The 17,234-nt window shown below is 37.7% G+C and overlaps 1 protein-coding gene across 2 annotated transcripts in view; it reads right to left on the reverse strand.

The window, feature by feature from the left end:
- MDM4 (MDM4 regulator of p53) overlaps positions 1-12,451 on the reverse strand; it is a 33,452-nt gene extending 21,001 nt beyond the window's left edge. For both annotated transcript variants that reach the window (XM_081324315.1, XM_081324314.1), the window contains exons 1-3: positions 12,300-12,451; positions 5,221-5,314; positions 4,917-4,991 (exon numbers count right to left, since the gene is read on the reverse strand). In XM_081324315.1, the coding sequence (XP_081180441.1) occupies positions 4,917-4,991; positions 5,221-5,292 (147 nt within the window). In that variant the 5' untranslated portion in view covers positions 5,293-5,314; positions 12,300-12,451. The remainder of the gene's footprint in view (positions 1-4,916; positions 4,992-5,220; positions 5,315-12,299) is intronic.
- Positions 12,452-17,234: the final 4,783 nt, after the last annotated feature.

A 17,234-nucleotide genomic window follows, 5' to 3' on the forward strand; every position in this document is an offset into this window, starting at 1 on the left:
TAAGCTGGCCATGTCACACACACCCCGGGCATTGATCACATGACCCAGGGACACTGTGAATGTCATAAGTATGAATCAGTTGCCAAGCATCCGAATGTAAATCACATGACCCTGGGGATGCTGCAACAGTCATAAATGTGAAAAATGGTCATGTCACTTTTTTCAGTACCGTTGTAACTTCAAATAGGATACAGCGTCATCGGCAAACTAGAGGGTTAGGGTTAGGCCTACCTAAAGCTGAACCCAAACAAGACATGGTTTATCCACTGAGGTGTTGCATCTATACCTATCTTATCTCTGGATGGTCAGGTTCTACCTCTGAGGTTCCTTGCAAACAGGTCCTGCTGATATAGCAGATGGAGATGCACCTAGAAGGCCTTTTGCTCAACTTTGGGTGGTGTACCAAGTTGCAAATCTTAGTTTGCCCAAGAAGACATCCTCAGTACCACCCAGTTAAGCTAGGGCAATGCAATTTATACGGAGCTGCCTTTAAAAACTGCTCAGAACCTATAATTAATCCAAAATGCACCAGCCTGTGTGCTAATTCATATTGTTGAGATCGTATTTCACATATATTGTGGGCTCTGCAGTGGCTTTCATTTAATTACCTTCTTGATGCAATTTAAAGTACTAATTGCTAGTTTTGACCTTTATGGTCTGGCATCATGTTACCTACTCTAACTAAATTGCCTGCTCTAACCTCTATGAAGATTATCAATTAACCAGGTCATGGTTGTCCCAAAGTTGCTTTTCAAAAGGCAACTGGACTTGCTTCTGGGATGTGAGGCAAAACACTTTCAAAGAAAAAACCAAGAAAGTCCAGTTGCCTTTTAAAAAACACTTTAGGGACATGCCTGAAGTAATTACCAAGAGTAATTTTTGCCTATATACTGTAATAGATCAGCCTGATGATCTATTACAGCACATAGGGAAAAATTACTCCTGGTGCTCTAAAAAAAATAATCTTTTTTTATGACCCCATATTCCCTATTTGGGGTATCAGAGAATAAAGAGAACTGAAACAAGGTAGCTGTGTTCTACAGTCACAATGTCAATCTTCTGAAAGTCTTCCTATTGAAATCACCCCAGCTAAATATACTGAACTGCAATTTTGACTGGTTGACAACTGACCCCTGAATGAAAGTACTGTTACAAAATATTGATTTTACTGAAGCCTTGACAATTGGAAATACAGTGGATTATAGAAACTATATATAAAAATAAGAACTATATAAAACTGGACTGTTTGGATGTTGAGTTTTGGCTGGTTTGACAAGGCTAATTACAGAGACTATGGCAATGATGACGGATTATTTAAAAGGGGGAGATAACATGGATAGTTATCAAAAAAATTACAGAAAACTACATTTAATTCCTACTCCTGAAGGACTCAGCCTGGAATATCAAAGACTTCCAGAAGCAATATTTCAAGACAAGACAAATACTTTCCAAGAGGAAATTTATGTAATGTTATGACAGATACAAACGACAATAGCTTTAAAGCACAAGATTAAACACAACTCTGACGACATAAATGAGCACATTTCTAATCTAAACTCTCAATCAAAAAATACTCAGAAAATGATGGTAAAGAATGAACAAACAAATCAGATAACAGAACATAAACTAGAAAAAAATGACTTAATCAGCGAAGCTACAAATGAAGAGAATAATAATTTAATACAAACAAGAAAAAACTTTCAAGACTTGGACATAACCACAAAAATGGAAAAAATACCATGTTTATTAGAATGTCAAAATAAACCTGAGGATAAGAAAGAAGACTTAGCAAAATGGACACTGCCAGGAGAATCATTGTTTGGGAGACAAAAAGCATATATTTTACGTACTCTGTCTTCTCCATTCCCAACAACAATTACAAAAATACAAGATCTTCTTGGCAAGCGGAAAATATCAATTTGGAAAGCCATTTGGCAAAAGAAGGCCAGACACAGATTCAAGAGATTTGATTCGTCCTACCAGATGCAGTATTACATGAGCACTTATTTGAATACAATTAAATGAACAGAAAATTTGGCTATAAAGGAGCCTTATAATAAGAGGGATAAGAGATATAAGTAATATAGTACTTTTGATAACATATAAAATGTAAAGATATTGGGATGATTGATGTATGTGAATGAAAAGTTTGAATTTCAAAGATAAATTAAGTTTAAAGAGAATTAGGATTAAGAAATGATTGAAATATTGAGGGGAAATTAAGTTTACATAAGAACTTTGAAAAAAGGATATATAGTGATTTAACAAATTAACTTTTACAAATATAAATGAAACATGAAACTATCAGAAAAGATGTTATAGGTAGACATCATAAAACAGATAAGCAGTATAGTATTTTATAACATATGAAATATGAAAACATTGGTATGAGGTATTTAAATGGAAAATTTGGATATTTAGATGTTAAATACTGAGAAAATTCTGACTGATAAGAATTGTTTGAATATTAAGGAAAAATTAAGCTTAAACAAGGTTTATGAAAATAGGATATATGGTGAACCAATAAGATGATTTTTATAAAAATAACACGTTGAAAAGAAAAAAATGTCATGTATGGACACTATTATTGTTGGTAAAGATAAAGGTAAAGGTTCCCCCGCACATGCGTTCTAGTCGTTTCCAACTCTAGGGGCCGGTGCTCATCTCTGTTTCAAAGCCGAAGAGCCAGTGCTTGTCCGAGGACGTCTCCGTGGTCATGTGGCCAGCATGACTAGACGCCAAAGGCGCACGGAACGCTGTTACCTTCCCACTGTAATGGTCCCTATTTTGCATTTTTACGTGCTTTCAAACTGCTGGGTTGGCAGAAGCTGGGACGAGTAACAGGCGCTCACTCTGTTACGCAGCACTCGACCCACCAAACTGCCGACCTTCTGATTGACAAGCTCAGCATCCTAACCCACTGAGCCACCACGTCCCTTTTATTGTTGGTACAAACATGGAAAAAATGTTTATATTTAATCATTTATGCATTGAAAATATTAACAATTATATTTGGTTAAGGTTGAAGAAGGAGAATACTATTGGGAGAAGAGAAGATCAAGGAAATATACTATTAATCAACATATTAATTATGGAAGTATAAAAATTAATTTTTATTGTTAATTAACTATTATTGTGTGTGTGTTTTTTAAAAAAATTATGAACCAATACAGAATGCTGTACACCAGGCACTAAGGATTGTTATTGCAAAAAAAAAATCAATAAAACATTTAAAAAAGAAAGAAAGAAAATCATCCCAGGACCATCTCAGAGCACGTTCAGGAAGATGGTGACGACAGAGCTAATCTGGAAAGCATTTTTACTTGTTTTGGGGTGATCTCCATATAAATTGCATTGCTGCAGTTTAACTGGGTGGTATTGAGCGTGTCTTCTTGTGTAGACTAAGATTTGCAAATTAGTTGAGCAAAAGTCCTTCTAGGTATATTTTTGTTTTATTCTTATTTCACTCTCAGAAATTTTTCTTTTATGTATTTAAGCTTATTTAAATGTTTTAAATTTGTGTTCTATCATATAAATCATGGAGAATCAAAGTGAGTCTCTAAGTGCAAATTAAATAATAAAACACAACAAGGTAGGCTGTAGCCTAGTGCATATATTATGCATAGAATTTAATATCCCTTTTATGACAGCAGCAGCAGCACAAAAAAAAATCAGAAGAAAATCCAAAATGAAGAAAGCTGGCAGTGCTTCTAGCCATTACACAGAACAGGTCCTCACTGCGCTAAATGTAGGCTGCTATGGCAAATTAACATTTTAACATGGAAACTCATTCATTTGAAGAATTGGATTTGTTTTTTGTAAAAATATTGGAAGCTAAATAAGTTATTTAAATGCATAAGTATTTAAAATAAGTCAAACAACTCTGCGGGAATATCTGACACATTCCTAATGAAAAGCCGCAGCATTTAATTCCTAGCTGACAGAATAACCCTATAAATCACAGCCTGTGTCATTTTTCTAATATTGTACACACTTTGCATTTTAAACTTGAAAGAAATGATTTTATAGGATGTTTCCAGTTTAGCTGACCTGACTTTTTCAATAAATAAAAAGTATAATTTAAAAACATTCAAGCATCAATTGGCCACCACTATCCTACACCTAGCAAGTGTGAACACGTTACCAAGCACCCAGATCACAAGGTCATGATGGGGGGAGGGGGGCTGCAACATTTGCAACAGTTGGAAATACTTTATAGGCTGTAAAACACCCTTTCCCAACCCACTGATAATTCAAATCATTGTTAAACGAACAGTCATAAGTCAAGGACTACCTGTACGTTTTCTTCTTTCTCTTTTTAAACACTTCTCAGGACTATTGGTTTTACTCTAGAACAGGGGTGTCAAACTCAATTTCATTGAGGGCCACATCAGCATTGTGGTTGCCCTCAGAGGGCCGGGTAGGTATGGCCTGGGTGGGCGTGGCCTACTGGGTGGGCGTGGCTAGAGTGCGTATGGCCTACTGGGTGGGCATGGCTAGAGTGCGTATGGCCTACTGGGTGGGCATGGCCAGCTCTACATTGTTCGCATCAAGGGTGCCTATGAGGACCTCGGCAGGAGTGGGACAGATCTGAGGGTCTCTGGCAGAAGGAGGGTCTCTGGGCCAGGACCAAGGCATTGGGGGCCATTCCCTCACTGTTTCCAGGATGGCTTCACGGGCTACATGAAACCACTTCGCGGGCCGGATCCAGCCCCCGGGCCTTGTGTTTGACATGTCTGCTCTAGAAGCATAACCTACATTCAAATTTTGCAGCCACATCACATGGAATAACAATATGGATATAGACTTGGTCTGTACTGGGTGCCATTAAAAAGTAAATTATGAGACATTTCTTTCTTAATTCAAGTTTAGATAACCCGACTTTCCATGGCAGAATTGTGTGCACAGGAACTCACCTCTTTTAATGTAAAAGTTTCACCCTTAGCACCTGCTGCATGCAGAATTTTCAGCAGTGGCAATTTTGGTCGTACCTGTGATACACCAAATGAATTTTTTTTAGACTTGTTATATAACGCTGAACAAATTAATATAAAAAATCTACCTCCCACAGGTTACAAATTTAATCCAGATAGGTTTCACTGTATCAAGCTAGCAGAGGAAAGCAAATACAACTATTTCATAGAATCTAAGCAATGCAATGCTAACTTTCCCCTCTTCTACCAGATTACAGTATTAAATTGAAAAATCAAATTATATTACCTGTTTGACTGGTTCAGGTGATGATCTGCAGGCATTCTCAGATGGTTGAAATTGTTCAGAGGTAGATGTCATTTTGGCAGTCGGTATTAGAAGCCTAAAATAAAAATCAGGTTTACTTAACAGATTTATACTCCCTTCTCCTCCAGCAGTGCCAGCTGATATACATAGAATTTCCTACCCCAGTATTTTGTCACACTTTGTGAGATAGATGGGTTGACACAAAGAGAGAGAGAGTGTCACCAACCCAAACACGTCCCGTGAACTACCACAGCTGAGATTGGATTTGAACATCTATTCAATGCTACTCTCACATAACTTTAAACATTATTTTCAGAAGCCTTTGAGGCCCATTTGATATATATCACCTAAGGATAACACCAGAAATGCATTTAATGTTTACCATGCCAATCCTATCTTTTAATTTTGGTTACCCTAAGCTTGAAAGAAAACCCTGAAATGCCTACTTTATTAAATCTCTCAGTGAGGCTTTCAAGGTACTGATGGAAGTACCTCGTGGTTCAGTCCAAGCTGGGGATAAACAACATGGCGACTGCTTTAGGAAGAAGGTTACAGTTTATTGAAGAGGAAAGCCAGACAGAAAGATGGTTCTAGCAGAAAAAGGACTAAGCACATGTAGGGAGTGGGTTTTTATACCCTCTTGAGCCTTTTGTTTAGTGTTATTTCCTGTTTCAGGCTTTGTATTTCCTGTGTCACATATTCTGAGCTGATTCTGGGTGTGCCTTTCTGGTATTCTTGATGGTGGTGGGTCAATCCTATTATGTCCAGAGGTCATATCCTGCTTCCCTGGGGCTGGGGTATGTAGATTTTAGGTCTTTTGTCTTCTTAATCTCCTAGCTCCCTGGATTTACATCTGCATCTCTATAGAGCTGGTCCCTGCTTGGGGAAGGGAGACCTGGTGCTATTAAGAAAACTGAACATGCTTTCCTGCCTTTTCAAGATCCTTTGAGGAAATACATTTTTCTGCCCTTTTAATATTTCCTTCTCTGTGGGGCTCACTTCCCACAGTACCTTATTTAAAGTGTTGTTCCTTGAAATGTTGTTCTTCAAACTGCTTGAAGCAAAAGATAACCAAGTGTGTGCTCTTTGACATGTTGGACAAGTAGCTAACTTGTTAATGTGATTCACAATGTGAGTGTTGCTGAATCATTCAACCACTACTGGAAATTCTCACTCCAAGATTTACTCAGCAAGCAATGATGAACCACTACCTGCCCCTATTACTTAAAAACTGATGGCAAATACATTTTATGCCACCATGATGTTTATATTTTTAAGATACCATAAAGCTTGAGAGTACATACATACATACACACACATACATACACACACACACTATACACACACACACACACACACAGTTTTCAAGTCAGAAAGACCCATTTAATTTTCACTAAGTTTCAGTACGCTCAAGCAAAGAAAACTAAACTTGCTAAACTTCCAATTTTTATTTTAGGATTATTGTAATATCAAATTCAATAACACCAAGCACATTTTAAATCGTGGCAAAGTTTTGCACTTTATATTATTATAAAGACATAATCTTATGTCTTCTGGACCACAAAGAACATTAAGATTATAAAATCAAAGCATGCATAAAAGAATAAAATTTAAAGCAGCCTCAACATTAAAAACAAAACAAAACCCAAAACAGGGAAGCCCAGGTTACAAAGCAGCCTGCCATAAAGTATGAGGAGGAGGGAAGGGGGAAGGCAGGGAGGGGGAGGACAGGAACCAAAAGTGCCAGCCAGAGACAATGGATTGAATGAGCCGAGGACACAGCATGGGAATGGAATGTGAAACCAAAGAGGCACCAAACTTTAGAACTGTTACAAAAACAACTAATTTGAACTTTATGAGTTCAGAATTTTCAGTTTTAAAGGGTTAAGTGAGCAATAATGTATTGCCAAGAACAAAATGCAACAATATAAACAATGTCATTTTGGAATGTTATTTCAAAGAACAGTTTCCCTTGTAACTTAACCATAGTATTATTTTATTCAGTATAAGTGTGGGAAGTCAGCCCCCCAGAGAAGGAAATAGTAAAAAGGGCAGAAAAATATATTTCCTCAAAAGGATCTTAAAGAGGCAGGAAAGCACGCCCATTTTTTCTTCATAGCACCAGGTCTCCCTCCCCCAAGCAGAAACCAGTTCTGTACAAATGCAGATATAAATCCAGGCAGGTTGCAGGCCCCCAGCTGGGAGATTAAGAAGACAAAGACACCTAAAATCTACATACCCCAGCCCCAGGGAAGCAGGATATGACCTTTGGACATAATAGGAGTAACCCATCACCATCAGAATACCCGAAGGGCAAACCCAAACTCAGCTCAGAATACACGACACAGGAAATAGCCTCAAACAGGAACAGGAAATCACTCCAAACAAAAGGCTCAAGAGGGTATAAAAACCCACTCCCTACAAGTGCTCAGTCCTTTTTTCTGCCAGACATCTTCCTGTCCGGTTCTCCTCTCCAATAAACTACAATCCTCTTCCCAAAGCAGTCACCATGTTTATTCCCAGCTTGGACAAACCACAATGATTTTTCTTCCATAAGTATTGTTATATTCTCTTGAAAGTACTTGGGTTTGAATACATACTAGAAAAGAGACAATTTCTAAGAGTGTGATCTCTAGCTCTTTACTGCTTTAACAATTAAAATTTAAAATTGTGTCTAGAGATGGACTGCAGTCTAGCACAGCTGATAAAGTGTTAATATGCTCAATACTGGGCAATAACAAACTTTGTCAAAGCCAACAAAGAGATTTTCAAACATTAAAAAAATAATCTGTTCTCTAAAAACATTACTGAATCAGTAGGAACCATGTGAGATGGTAAACTCCTCCCCCTCTAGCTAACCCCTCTAGCTCAATGGCCTCAGGGACCCATTCCGTGGAGAGAAGTTTTTCCACGGACCAGAGGGGGTATGGTTTCACATGTTGCCTGCATCCCATGGATGAATCTTTGCTTGTGTGGAACAGTCGCTGCCATGCTGCGGACTAGTGCTTGTCCACAGATTGGGGGTTGGGGACCCCTACTTTAGACAACCAATCATCTAGAAAAGGCTAAATGAACAATCATGGATAATTCTACATTATGTCTAAACTAGGTTTATTACTCTCCGTATATTAATAGGCACATATTGTCCAATCTTGGTTAATTATTAACACAGAGTAATCCATATCTTATGATAATGAGACACAAATTTGTATGCCAGCATGGCAACTATAATACAACATTTGATGACATCATGGACCAAATCTATCTATGCATTCTCCCACATCGATATTAGGCAAAATAAGTAAAAGAAAAGAAGTCCACATATTCCTAAAGCATATCTAGTAAAGAGTATGAACCCCAACACCTCCTTCTGAAAACAGCCATCCAACCAGGAGCAGAACCAACATTAAACAGTATATTATGCAGTCAACCCATACAAGTTTTGGATATATATTAATACCATGGTTGAAAATAGACAATGAATTTAAAGCTAGATAGTAATGATGCATAAAATGACAGATGGCAAGCTGTGGGATATTTCCTTCATACAGAATCAAAAGAAACAGAAATGAAAATGTGTATGAAAATTAGCCACAGCGAGACAGTATTTAAAAAACACATAACCCATGGAATTAATTTAATTTACTTATTTTCAGTTGGGGAAGGTATTCAATAAAATGGGCACATTTCTTATTTAAATTTATCCAGAGAGAGGTCTCTCAGTGTTACAATGTCAAAAGACACATACTCTGACCCAAAAGATGTTTAATAAAGCATACTAGTTGAATTCACACAACTAACCAACCACTATGATATACAATCTATAATGTCTAAGTTCACATTTCACTCTAAATCAGGGGTGTCAAACTGCCGGCCCATGGGCCCGACGTGTCATCCGGAAGCCGTGCCCACCGCATTGCCGGCAATGGCAAAACTGTCCCAATACGCTGCACGATGCCACGTGACATCACGAGTTTGACATGTCTGCTCTAAATCAAACTGCAGAATGTCTTGCCACTCAACTATAATAAAATGCAACAATGCATGTAATAATATGTATCAAACTTTTAGGATGAATACAATGCTGCATTAACTTCAAGTACTCTAACGTTTTGAGTTTCATTTAAAAATTTTGCATTAAAAATGTTAAGAGCAATAAACAATGCAAGGTGTAAAACAAGATACACTACCTTTAATACCTGTTGGATTACAAATTTAAAGATTCTCTTAACTTGAACTTGGCTTATAATGCCTAAATGGAAATGTTAGTGCAGAAGTTTTGTTTGTTTGATTGATTGAATTGATTTCTATAGCCACCCATCTCAGCAAACTTCTCTGGGCGGCTATAGAAATCAAATAAATAAATTTTTCCAGCAATGCAAAAATAATTTGCCGTTATCTTCTCCTGGGATATTTTTTCAACTTTCTAGTTTAATTTACAGCACTTGGATTTCCTAATGATTTCCCATCAAAATGGATTCCACTTAGTTTTTGTCAACATCAGCAAATGTCAACTAAGTGTGGCCTCCTTTGGAAACCAAAGCTTTCAATGGATTCTTTTCCAATCTAGCCTGTTCCAAACATCAATGTTCTTATTTTTTGCTGGAGTTTTAAAACAAGTCCATTATAGTTACCAGATCAATTACTGATGTTACAAATAACAGAACCCAATGACATTTCATATGTCATACAGACTAAACAATGTAGCTTGTTTAGTTGAACTTAAAGTGATATGCCAGTCTAAACCAATGTAATTCATGAGCTATCATTATGGCAAAATGAGTGAATGCACATGCTAAATGTGTTAATATTTTGTGAGGCTGTATCAATAATCTCTTCAAGTTTTTTGTTCCAAGTGGCAAGTTAAGAAACCACAGTATTTCCTATATTGCAATAGCACATTAAAATAAACTTACTTTTAGCCAGACATTAAAATAAACTTACTTTTACCAAAGGAAACTTCTTCAGTGAAGCATACATAAGATAAAATTTCTAATGTGATAAGTTTACTAACTACCTTGTTCCTAGTCAAAAGAGATACCATTTGATTTTTCAGTTACTAATCTAACATATGGAGAAAATACCAAGTAGGGGTCTTGCCAGTGACACTCTTCAATCTCAATTACTCACACAGTGACCTATCTCACACTTCACAGTAAGTCTGTAGTAAGTTACACTGCATCTTAATGCAAAGTGAGAACCTAATGAAAGCTCTCCTCTGGAATAGGTTAAGGTACTAAACCAGAAACCAGGAGTCTGTGACCTCCAGTCTCCTCTAAAGTACTAATCAGTCACAACCATGCTTAATTTCTGATCAGAGATAAGGTCAGCTAAATACTGCCATCTGCTGAGAATAGATGCTAATTATAATAAATTAAGTTGTCTCCTTCTAGTTTCATACCGCAATAAGATTTTAAGTCTCTCCTCTTTTTGAAATATCTTTATGCTAACGGTGGACATAAATTACATTTTTGTTCATACACAGTAACACCTAGAATAAAAGATATTCAATATTGTGGTACCATTGGGTTTTTAAATAAGTTCATTTTTAATTATTCCACATATTCATATGAGTTGGAGAAATGAATTTCATGTATTACAGCACTACTACACCCCTTTCCAGTTGGTCAATAATATTCTCATTTAAAGAATAATGTAAAAAAATAAAACAACTGGTTTTGAAAGAAAAATGCAAAAAATCTATGCTTATGTTGAATATTTCTTTGCAGTCATTACCCAGAAAGATAATGGATATTTTTTTCAATTTTTTAAACTTATAAATTTTATAAAATATTGGAGTTTACTTTTGTAAGCCATATTGACAACAATTGTTCAATTATGAAAGTAAAACCAATAGGCTAACTAAAAATATTGGCTTTCTTGAGAACCTTCTTAAAGACCAATAGGAGCAGTGGAACAAGCTGCCTCCAGAAGCTGTGAATGCTCCAACATTGGAAGTTTTTAAGAAGAGACTGGACAGCTATTTGTCCGAAATGGTATAGGGTTTCCTGCCTGAGCAGGGGGTTGGACTAGATGACCTCTAAGGTCCCTTCCAATTTTATTATTATTATTAAATATTGGGAGGGCAAACTATACTACAAGGTAGGTGCTATAACAGGAAAAGCACAATTCCTGGATCTTATTAGATGACACCACCTGATGGAAGGAACCCCACCCATGTGAACTCCATCAAATATGATGGGATAAGCAGAATTAACAGGAGACATACAGTAATGGAGGCCCTTCTCTGCTTATTTTAATCAACCGTTTCAAACCGAGACTAAAAGTTGTCTCTGAATGGTTTACAATGTCAGCATATTGTCCACAACAATCTGGGTCCTCATTTTAATTCAACCTTGAGCACGTGAGGATCAAACTCCTGGCTGTGGGCAGTGTTAGTCTGCAATACTGCATTTTAACCACTGTGCTTTAAAAATTGGCCAAACTTGGCACCAGTGGCGGCTGGGGAATTCTGGGAATTGAAGTCCACACATTTTAAAGCGGCCAACTTTGGCAAACACTGCTTTAAAGCAACTTACATACTTGCTCTTTCTCTGCATTCCCACCTGCATCGATATCACTTTCTGAAATCTAGTCTGAAGCATTAAATAGTCTTACTGTGCTACCTGACCTACAGAAAAATTGACAAGACACTGGAAGAGGTACAGTTATAGGCCCTTCGGGTACTTGGGAGAGCAAGATAAGGTTATAAAATGAGGTCAGCCTGGAGTATTTCTGAGCCTTCGCATTCAATTAGTATATGTCAGGTCTATCACCGATATTATACCTGTGATACTATTCGCAACACAGACCTCATTGCCCTGCCAGTCAAGTGACCTTTAATCAATCCTTAAATTGGGAAGTGGGCAACAAAAAGTAATGCACTCTCTCTCCCCCACCCCGTTTCCTTCTCTTGCACACCCGCCTAATTCTTCACTCTTGCCACTTTCAAACAACTTCCCTAGAAACCCTGCACTCTTATTTCACCAGTTTCGGCATCTGTCCCGCCCTGTTGGCAGTTTTAAGCGGCTGCAAAAAAATAATAATCAAGATGAACTCACGGTAAAGCTCCTCAAAGCTATCCCTCCCCGTCCCCCAATTCTTTCGGAGGAGGACTGAAGCTTTAGGACGACCTCCTCGCCTCCATTTTACTTTGGGAGGGAAAAGAAAGCAGGCCACCCTTTTCGCTTGCGAGTCAACATGGAGCCCCACGCTCTTCCGTCGAGATCATAGAGAGCGGAGGCACCGCTAAGGGAACGCCCCCTCAAACTTCCGGGAATGGTCGCCCTTACGAGAGCCTCGCCTTTTCCATCCGCTCTGCGCAGCAGGGGCGCCAACGAGTAAGAGGAACTCCCTGGGAAGCCAAGCGTTGGGGCGGAAATCCTTCCTATTTGAAAGGAGCCGAGAATGCTAGGCTTTCGGGTTCACGCCTTGCTTAAAAATATATTTCTCTGCTGGGCTGAGAAGGAGAAGTACAGCCTTGAACAAAGCTCTCCGACGTTTTCTTTTCCTTCATCATAATAAACAACCTGCGCAATTTTGTGTGTGTGTAACAAAACATTAATCTTGTCCCTGTATTGATCTCTGCCTACCACGACTGCCCCTGGAGTTGTGGTGCTTTTTGGACCAAAATACCTTAATCGGCTGGAAGATTTTTCTTAGGGTGGCTGGGTGGAAGACTGAAACCTACAATCGAGGGTTTATTGTGTGCGTACTGGGCTAGTCAGTACCACCCACCTTACAAACATGCATTATTGTAGTAGACTACCTTGCATTTATCCGAACGGTAAATGGTTATCATACTCTCCCCTAGGCACGCAGGTTGTCGGTAGCGTTTTCAAGCTTTAGAAAGAGATGAATATGTAAATATTGGCATCTAACCAAGGGAGTTTTTTTCTTGTAAAATGATTATTTCCCCTGCATTTACAACGTTGTTCATGCAATTTTCTTGGTTTCTCACCAGCAAAGTGTGCATTAGTAGCCCCAGAAGTGATAACATTTATATTTAATATAAACAAATGTATTTATGCATTTATATTTAATACAACATTTATAATCCATGCCGAATGTAAGGGAAACCTCAGCAACGCAAAAACAATCTCTTGTTCCAAAATTACGGCTGGAATAGTAGCTTTGGGGAAACATCGAAGTTGCAAATCTGCAATTGGCCCTCGTAAATAAGTGAACGAGCTGCGTGAAAAAAAATTTTATGTAGCATCGTTGCACACTAACGCAGCATGGAGCCCGGATAGCTCAGTCGGTAGAGCATCAGACTTTTAATCTGAGGGTCCAGGGTTCAAGTCCCTGTTCGGGCGAATTATTTTTTTTTTGTTTTCGTTTTTTTTTTAAAAAAAAATTCCGAACGTTCTTTCCAAATTTTTCCTTCGTTTCTTCTTCATGTATTTAAAGTCGCCGATTTTGTTCGCTATACAGATTGATTTAATTAAAAACAAAGTTCCTCATTTCTTGTGTATTTTAAAAAGACACCGGAATTATATATTTATTCCTTCTTTTTTAATTTATCCTTGGAAAGGACGTCACTTGGTGCAAGATTTTTGGATGCGATTTTCTATTAAAAATCATGCTCGCCCGAACAGGGACTTGAACCCTGGACCCTCAGATTAAAAGTCTGATGCTCTACCGACTGAGCTATCCGGGCACTCTGCAGAGAGTTCTTACGGCGTGCAAATGGCCTTTATCAATTCAAGAAAAGTTGAGTGCAAGTTTTTTATTTCACTTCACAGTTTATGCCAATTTCTACGCCGATAACTATCTCCTTTCATTAATTTCTTGCTACACTAATCTTTCGTTTCTATGTCCTTTTCAATTTCTGATTTTTCAGAGATAGTGTGAAAAGGTACAAACAAGATAGAGCAAGGGGCTTGAAAAAGAATTAAAGGATCAAACTGGTAATCAAACAGCTATCTCAGCCTGAGTCTTAGTTGTGTTATATTAATTTGGAAGACCCTGCTTAAAGCAACAACGGAACGTATCTCACCTATTAGTTTATTCATTCAAAATGAGCGAACTAATTAAAATAGTTCTGCTCAGGCTTTTTCTGCTCTCAGCTTTTCCTTGTGACTTTTGGCCACAATTGGAACCAGAGGTTTCACTGCTAAACGAGGCACTTAGTTGTTAAGTTAGTCAAGTGCCCGATTTTACAACCTTTTTTGCTAAGATTGTTGAGGACTCCTTGGTGGTCTCTGAGCTTGCTTGTTTGTTTGCAGACATTTCATTACTCTTCTAGGTACCATCATCAATGCTAGTGAATGTGAGGTTTGCTCCCTGTTTATACAGTTGCTTGCCCTGCCAGTGTTGTTGGAAATGTGAGTTTCTTCTTGGTAGTTTCCTCATTAAGGTATTGCTTTCTGCTTGATTCTTTGTTTGGTGTTAATCCTTGCTTATCTGGGTGCTGGCCACTGGAGATAATGTGGTCTTTTTTGTTTCCTTCTTAACTTTTTTATTTTGAATGATGTCTAAATATGTTTATCTCTTTGTGACTGTTGACAATGGATTTGTCTGAGTTCCCAGGAATTGCATAGTGTATATTTTTAATTTAGCTTAGTCTAAAATGCTTGCAGTTTTCCAGTTGAAATTATGATTGAGTTTTCATCCTGTCTTCTGACCACTAGTTAGTGTTCATGGATGAGCTCTGCTAGATTTCTGCTTATCCTACATAGTGACTGATATAGTCCTTACACACTATGTCAGGGGTGTCAACTGCTGGCCCGCAGGCCGGATACATCATGCCGAAACCGTGCCCATCCCAGCTCCAGCAATGGGGAAAAAGTTGCAATAGGTCATGACACATCACATGATGTGGCAAGTTTGATACCCCTGCTCTATGTTGTAGAAAACTCCTGTTTTTAATTCTTGAGCTACTGGGTCTTTTTGTTTACTTAAGATGTTCTGGAGGCTTTTAGTTGGTTTGTGTGTTACAATGATTCTGTGTGGTTATATAGTCTGTTGGTTGTTTTTGAGATGTTTTATGTTGTATGGCAATGTGTAATCCTTTTCACAGCTTGTGCTGGTGGTGCTGTAGACTAGAGGGTTGAGTGATCAGGAATTTTTTAAATAAAATTGTGAGGGTATCCTTTTTCTTGTAAAATGATGTATAAGAGCCTGTTTCCTTTTTCTGGTGTTCTTGGTTGCTGATTGTGCTTGTCTGAATAATGTTCTGACACTGCTTCTTTTATCAGACGTTTGGTTGTTACTTTGCTAGTGGTTAGTATGGTTTTTTGATAGACTTGTGTTTCTAATTTGCCACCATTTTTTTCTGCTGATGAGGGCATCTAGGATGATGTTGTTTTCTTCTTCCATTGTGAATTGTATCTCTTTGAAGATGTTGTTTTATGTGTCTTTTCTCATTATTCTTTTTTATATTATAACAAAGGTGTCATCTACATACCAGATCCATAGTTTTGGCTGTATGCATGGGAGTGCTACAGATGTTGTATTACAGTCTCTGATATGAGTCCTGAGAATGGTGATCCAATAGTGTTCCTCTGATTTGTTGGTACATTAGTCCACCAAGCTGAAAGTAAGTGTTGGGGCGTAGGCTAAAGCGGTCCATGATTCTGGATATTTCTATTTTAATGTATTTTTAAGTGTGCAACCCATACACACAATTTTTGCCCCTACAAAACAAAAAAGGGGAAGAGCTTTACAGCCTGTATGAAAAAAGTGCACATAGAGGGTCCAAGAAGAAACTGAAGTTATTACCAGTAGTGATGCATTACTACAATGTACTGAATAATTCACTTCTGAAACTAGCTACTAGAAAGTTTATGTGTTCTGATTCTCCAACTCTTCTCCTATGTATTGCCAGTTGTTTGCTTGACAACTATGCAAAGTCATCCATTACTGTCATTAGAGCAAAAGATTCCTTCCATGCAGGAAGAGACATTTTATTAACTATTAATTCATACGGCACCCTTATATCAGGATTAATTCTGAGATTGTTTTTCAACAGATTTCTTGCCAAGGGAAAGAGCTCTGCACACATTCAGACACATCCAAGCTGCATTCCCATTTATGATTTGAACCTTCTCTCTGTTCTTAAAGGCTCCATACTTCTGTTGGCTAATAGTCATGAGTCAACCCTCCCCTTTCTTCACCCCCAATTTCTTTGCCCTGAACATTTGTTTCTTTGACAGACTACTGCAAGTTGTTTGAAAATCATAGGGAAAACAGCAGGAACAATCTAACTGCTGACATCTTACCAGTAAAAATGGAGACATGTTAGTAAGCTTCAGTTGTCAAGTCAAGACTTGATATTCAAATCATTCTTTTGGTATGGCAGACTGCTAAGGCATAGAAAATAATGGGTAGTTTCAGTGCTTTTTTTGTAAAAGAAAAAGGTGCCGGAACTCACACATGTCATACAACCCGCCTTGCCTACCCTACAAGGTTCCATCCAAAAAAGGTGCCGGAACTCCGTTCTGAGCGTTCTATGAGAAAAAAAGCCCTGAGTAGTTTTATCTCGATCACCAAGATTTAATATCTATAGAAGGGCAATACTTTTAATAAAAAATAACCTAATAAACATTATGACAGTATTGCTTATTTACTTAAATAGCATTATCCAAATAATTTCTATTTTAAATAATCCCTTAACAAGCCCTTTAAATTTTCTATACATCCTGATGGATCCTCATTTTATCGTTTATAAAACAGATATAATTCTGCCAGTTCTAATATACACACTGATTTCCCTGATGCAATGATTTCCCTCTTTGTTTTAGGGCAGGTGAATTTTGTCAGAGGGCTATTGACCAGGCCTTATCAAAGCATTTTTTCAAATCAGAGATAATCTAAATATTTCTATTGGTGGGCAATTATTAAATTTGCTAATAAAAACAAAGGATAAGTTTCTTACATTGTAAGATTTTATTCCTTCCATCAAATATATATGGCAAGCTGAACTTGGTAAGAATTCAATTCTTTGCTTGGCTATTGCTATTGCTTTATTATGTGGGAAGAATTCAGAGAAAGAA

Source organism: Vipera berus (assembly GCF_964194415.1).
Source record: "Vipera berus genome assembly, chromosome: 3".
NCBI classification, from domain to species: domain Eukaryota; kingdom Metazoa; phylum Chordata; class Lepidosauria; order Squamata; family Viperidae; genus Vipera; species Vipera berus.